Source organism: Impatiens glandulifera, chromosome 4 (assembly GCF_907164915.1).
Source record: "Impatiens glandulifera chromosome 4, dImpGla2.1, whole genome shotgun sequence".
In the NCBI taxonomy this organism is placed as follows: domain Eukaryota; kingdom Viridiplantae; phylum Streptophyta; class Magnoliopsida; order Ericales; family Balsaminaceae; genus Impatiens; species Impatiens glandulifera.
Window position 1 is genome coordinate 54423241 of NC_061865.1, and position 6485 is coordinate 54429725.

Sequence of the window (6485 nt, forward strand, 5' to 3'; positions counted from 1 at the left end):
GACTAATTTCCCACTTTAAATTCTTATTTAATAGAGCATGTTTTATATGGGTTCATTTGGATTTAAATAAAAAATGGTCTACCTATATCAAAAAAGGATTAAAATCGTTTAAGCACGATAACAAATAATGACACGAAAAAATAAAATAAAAAAGTCATAAAACATGACAAAAAAAAAAGTATTATATTCTAATGAAAATTAAATCTTTCAAACAAAAAAAAAAGGTGGCCAACAAAGAAAGTAATATATTCTAAGCTAAAATAATTTATAGGATATTTGTTAAATTAAATAAAAAAAATAATATACTTAAGGCAGCCCAATTAATGGTTAGCATTTGCAAAAATTTTAAAAACAATTAGCAAGGCAGAATATTAGTGACAGATGATTAATCAAAATGAGAACAAACCACAAAAGAAATCATTTAACCGTGAGCTCTAAGACTGTCGCCTATTGGTTTCCGACGCATAATCTTACGTCGCCCAAATATTAGTCGGGTAACTTTTATCGACGCTTATTTATGCGCAGCTAAAATTAAATTAAATGTCGCCAAATTATTTTATTTTAGAAATATTTTAAATCAAATCAAAAATATAGCTTTCAGAGATTTTTTTAAAGCTTCTTTTAGCATAATTTGTTTTTTATTTACTTTTCAATTGGATGGTTTAGAAAACAACATTTTGTCTATTTCCAAAGATGAAAACAATGAAAAAAAAACTCATAATCTAAATAAATGAAATTGAATTAATTTGATAATTTCTCACAAATACATCTTCTTTAAATAAACATATGCATAACAAATTCCACATCCCAAATCTAATTAAGGAGTATATGAGGTTACTTTCTTTTTCAACGTCCAATTTTAATGTTTTATCTCCACTTACTTAACAATAAAACGAAAAATATGCTTGCACAAGGTTAACCTAGCTAACATGAAGGATCAGCTATATAATTTTCAAATTTAACACAAAAAAAAACTATATAAATCATTCAACTTTTAAGAAATTGTTTAAGATCTTTAAATAGCCAAATTCAGTTCAAAAGGAAAAGAAACCAAGAATAATTCAAAGGTTCAATCCAATTCATTTCATTTTTACAATAGTCTCTGTCCTACTGTTGAAAGACAGCATGAGCAGCCTATTTTTTTTTTTTTTTTTCATTTTGAATTTGAACTTCATTCTAAACTCAAACCATCTTTATAATCTTAGTTTAAGAATGTAAATTCAAATTATCATCTTATATAATATGTTTTTTAAGAAGTTTAACAACATCATCAATTTTAATTTAAAAAACAGTAAGCCATTTATTTTTCTATGAATTACTTTCTCCTTTCTTCTTCGTTAGAATGTAGAAGACCTCACTTTGATACTGATTGACAGATTAAATTAAATAAATATAGAAGATGAATTTGTAAGAGAACTAACCAATTTTATTAAAGGAATAAAATACTATATATAGCCATCATCTTACCATTAGAAATTAAATAAACTACCTATACTAACTAACCGATAAGAATTATACATCTCCTCATACAAAAATAAACTAATAAAACACGTAACCTATTTTTCTTAACGTATATATGAATCGAAGGAAAAAAAGCAATTTTTTTCTGGAAAAGGAAGAAACTAATTTTCTTAATGCTTTGATTAAAATTTTTACATTTATGTTGAACTTGATGGTAGGCAATTATTTGATGATAAACTGAATTTTGACACTGTAAACGAACAAAACAGTAGGCTCTGTTTTGCAAGACCCAAAAACCAAACAATTATGTGTCATTTCGAGCTAAAAACCATAGTTTAGACATCAACAAAAGTCGAGTGAAAATTTACTAAGGAGTGGAAAAAAAGAACTATTCCCGAGAGAAATAATTCATCCCCATCCTCCGGATTTTATCAAATAAACATAACGACAATAATATTACAAAAATAGAGTATCAAAAGTATCACCAAACACAACAAAAATAAACATTAAGAGAACCAGCAGCAGTGAAACATAAACAAAAAAAATGCTTAAAAAAGAACCAAACATAATTAAAGGATTTATGCATATATATAATGATAAGTTCTTGTAGCAGAGAGCATTACTAATTATGATGATTATGTCTCTAGCTATTAGTTGTAAGCATGTAAAGACATTAGTATTATTATTTAATAGACACGATCGAAGCTGCAACTTATTTAATAGACACGAAAACAATAATGTGTTGCAGATTAAGCAGCCCTGAAAAGGAGGAACACTTACACAGTAAGATGAGAAATCAGCCAACCATATAAACTTTTATCATTAGTAATCATAACAGAACAACAAATCATACTTCCTCATTAATATTCCTCAATCTTCTGATTCTTCATCTTCTTCATTCATGTTCTCTAGTCTCTTTTCTTGTGTTTCTTTCTGTGTGTACAACAATAATAATAATAATGTAGTAAACTTAACTTAAAAAGCTTAATTTATAAGGAAGAAACCAACACAAAATAAGATAGAAATAGAGAGGGAAAGAGCACCTTGATATGGCGCAATGCAGCGTTAATGTCACCTTTCCAAGTATCCTTTACATTTACAGTATCAATTCCATAAAATAGAGTTCCCAGCATTGGAGAATCCAAACAGCCTGGAGAGAGTGCCTCTAGCTTTGGACATTCTGACACCCACAGTTTATTTAGTGATGGCAACTCCCAATTATCAGCAACATCACAAAAGCTCCTCAAACCTGATAGTTTCGAAAGACTCAATGTCCAGAGGAGTGGAAAGAAATGACTATTACTTCCTCCTCCTCCTACTCCAGCTTTATCATCTATTATTACTTCCTCCTCAATATTCTTCATCACCACTTCCATCATTGGACATTCACAAATATCTAGACTCTCAAGGTGATTGGCAGCGACTCTACCTATATTCTCCGAAAACAAATATCTCAATTTCCCACATCCATTAACTTCCATCCATGTCACATTTTGAAATAAAAGCACTCCTAGTCCTGGCTGGTTCATTTCATACACATGTATTAAATTGCTTAAAGTACGCAACTGCATCTGTCTTAATACAGGAAATATCTTATTATGATGTCCTTTTCCCTGTCTCCCTCCCTCTTTTCATCCTACTATATAATTTATCTTTGGCAATCCCTCTATCATCAACCATGTTAAACAAGGAAACAGACCTGCATGCATACAAAATCAAAATCAAACACATCCATTTAATTTAAGATATAATTAGACAATTTTCTTAATACAGGAAATATCTTATCTAATTAATTACACACTCTACTTGTTTTTCTCATGTATCAATCAGATCAGATCAGATCCTCTCTTTGTATACTACACATATATAATCCTATAAATTATATTATAAGCTAGTTATTCATCCACTACTTTTTATTAATAAAGTTATTCCCTATTTAATTATAGTACCCTGAAATTAACTAATAACAATTTCCATTTACTCTTACCTCATCATGACCGAATAGTGTTCTTTTCTGCGCCTTTTACTCTTCATCGTCCAAATTGTTGATGTTCACGACAATACTCGTTAATTTGTCTAAGTATTTGAGTTCCAATTCCTTCAAATTAGGGAATTCAATTGATTTTTCCCACTGCTCTTCTACCCCCGTGGATACTCCTATTATTCCCTTCAACATTTTGCAATTTGCAATGAATAATTTTGTAAAATGAGAAACACTCATCAAGAAGTTCTCCGATAACACATATCTCAAGCTGTCACAACTATCAATGGACAAACTTTTTAGGGATGGAGCCACAAAGTTGCACAGACTTTCAATATTTGGAATAGATAAAATCTTCACCTCCTCCAAACAAGGCATTTCCAACTACAAAATAATAAATATAAATAAAAATTACTCATAATGATAGAACATATTTTTTTTTCTTGCATTGATCAACTACAAGCTGTGTACTTTGTAATCATGAAATTTATATATGCTCGTACCTTGGTGGTTGGAAAGATAAATTGCTTCAATCCTTTTAGCTCCAATCTTTTTAGTTTATAAAAATGATTCTCGTTTAATCCTTTGTAAAGATCATTGCTTATAAATAAATTTGTAATGCCCTTTTCTATTAAAACCCCAAGTTCATGTAGGAAACTGGTGGTATTGTTTCTATCATTCTCCAACCAAAGTTGTCTTTTCCCACTTTCAAATTTAGTTCTCTCGCATTCTCCTCCTATTCTTATCTTGAATTGTTCTAACAACGTTGAAGAAGAAAATAGCATAACACCTCTCGGCACTTGTTCAATGTTGGGTACCTCCAGTTCCAATTTCCACAATTTATGCAAGTAATTTAACTCATCGATACCTGCTGCATGATTGTCTCCGCCATTAACGTCTTTTTTTTGTAGCCTCCAATCTTGAAAACTCTCCCACATGTACAATTCTTCTAGATTAGTAAGCTTCGAAAGAACACCATTGAATATAAAACATTTGCACCTAGTCAAATCCAACAATCTTAAGTTTGTTAACTCACTTATTTCGTTTAACAAATCTTTAATGGTTGAATCTCGAAGGCTAAGGATCTTCAAACACTTAATATGTCCAATAGAAGATACACTCATATCCAAACTCAATCTCTCTAGGGATAACATCTTCAACTTCGATGGAAACTCACTAATCTTGCCTAGATGGAAAACTATATTTATAACTTTGAGATTATCCTCCACTTTAAGTAAATTCCATGATATTTTTATATTTGGTAGGTAATCATTCGAACTATCCAACCGTAGTAGTTCCAATTTTGAGCCTCGAAATTCCACGGTATTAAAGACATCTAAATTATTCTTCCTGAATATTGAAATCATCTTAGTATGTGGAGTACCTATATTCTCTAGTTCGTCCATATCATCACACTCCAGATAATTAATACCGTTATTTTCTTGTTTTGCAATTGAAATTCCCACATCTCTCGCCACATCATGCATCTTCACTGCATATTCTTTAATATTTATTAGCAAATTTCTCTTTGTTAGGTCGTCTAATAAGGTCTCTACACGATCACTTATACGGTGTAGATTCATACCTTTGAAGAGTTGAAAACCCACTACATAACGATACAACGTCTCGATGGGAATCTCTTCGTCTTCTTGGAATAAGCAGCAAAACAAGAACAAGCTTCGGGCATTGGGATCTTCTAAGAAGTCATAACTCGTCAGCACGACCTTGTCTATCTTGTCATAGTGTAATTGTTGACTCTGCAACCTGTAAAGCATATCATTCCACACGGATGTTCTCTTATTTACGAGAGCGCCTCCTACAACCTCAAGCGCTAGGGGTAGTCATGCACATTCTTTCACAATTTGTCTTGCTATTTCATTTTTTTCAATATGATCATTAGGCAGATTGACTTTTCTTTTAAACAAAGTCAAGGATTCTTCATCTGACAAAATTTCAAGAGAGAATTCTTGTTTGGTGATGTTCCGTTCACCTGACCATAATGAATCTTTGTTTCTAGATGTGTAAATTATTTTAGAGAAACTCCCATCAACATTTGATTTTGTTAATGGAAAACCAAAAGAATTTAAATCAAACTCTTTCCAAACATCATCCAACAAGACAACAACCTTTTTGTTACTAAAAGCTTTTCGTAATTGTTCTGCTCTTAAAATCCCATTCTCTATTTCTTTAAGCGAAGACCCTAACATCTCTGCGACTTCTTGTTGGATAGTATTGAAATTGGGACTATTGGAGACCGTCGAAATAACTTGAACGTCAAATAAAGGCTTAGGGAAGTCTTGTACCTTTTGGAGGACTTGCTTGGCCAATGTAGTTTTTCTGTTGGGTCAGCTCATTTGACAGCTGGGCCTAACAAATTAATAAAGCCCATTAGGGCATATTTAATTAAGGAAAAAAAAACACAGCAGTTTTAGAGTGTTTTTTTTTCTCTCTCTCTTCCAGCAGTTCTTCCTCCATTGAAGCAGCAATTCCTCCATTGCAGTAGCAGGTTTTTCTTCTGATTTCCTTTATCTCTTCTCCATTTGGTTAGCCATCTTTAGTGATGATGATAATGTATGTGAATGACAAGTTAGGATGAGGTCAATTGATAAATTCTGTTCGATTACCTCTAGGCTTGTATTGAACTACATTGTATACCCATTTGATATAGTGGATGATTTAAGTGGCCGAAGTGTCCCGTGGTTTTTACCTAATTTGGGTTTTCCACGTAAAATCTTGGTGTCCTGCTCTCTGTTTCTTTGATTGTTTGATTGTTTGATGCTCAATTGTTTTGGCTGCCTATTTGATTACACAAAAGGGAAAAAGAATTGTTAGGCCTTGTTGTAGCTTGTTTATTTCTGAATTGCTAAACAAGTGCTATTATTCGATTTCTCCAACAAGTGATATCAGAGCTGAGTTCGTTTGGTGGTGATTCTTGTATAATTTAAATGGAAGAATCGTTGAGCAGTAATGGAACGATGATCAAACTCACAGCTACCAATTACACAATCTGGAAGTCATGGATGGAGGACTTATTGTGTAATTA

At 31.8% G+C, this 6485-nt stretch overlaps 1 protein-coding gene across 1 annotated transcript; it reads right to left on the minus strand.

Annotated features, from left to right (window-relative positions):
- Positions 1-3452: 3452 nt before the first annotated feature.
- LOC124935413 lies at positions 3453-5649 on the minus strand. Its single transcript, XM_047475847.1, has 4 exons — positions 5537-5649; positions 5028-5206; positions 3946-4934; positions 3453-3826 (listed from the first exon to the last, which is right to left on the minus strand). The coding sequence occupies exons 1-4, from the start codon at positions 5647-5649 to the stop codon at positions 3485-3487; spliced, it is 1623 nt and encodes a 540-aa protein (XP_047331803.1). The 3' UTR covers positions 3453-3484.
- Between the last annotated feature and the right edge of the window lie 836 nt (positions 5650-6485).

Bases quoted from the DNA above. Each gene is read 5' to 3' on its own strand.
- LOC124935413 (XM_047475847.1), bottom strand. From the start codon at position 5,649: ATGTTAGGGTCTTCGCTTAAAGAAATAGAGAATGGGATTTTAAGAGCA. The intron at 4,935-5,027 runs GTATGAATCTAC...AAGAATATGCAG, and splicing joins GGGTTTTCAACTCTTCAAAG to TGAAGATGCATGATGTGGCG. The intron at 3,827-3,945 runs GTACGAGCATAT...ATTATTTTGTAG, and splicing joins TTATCTTTCCAACCACCAAG to TTGGAAATGCCTTGTTTGGA.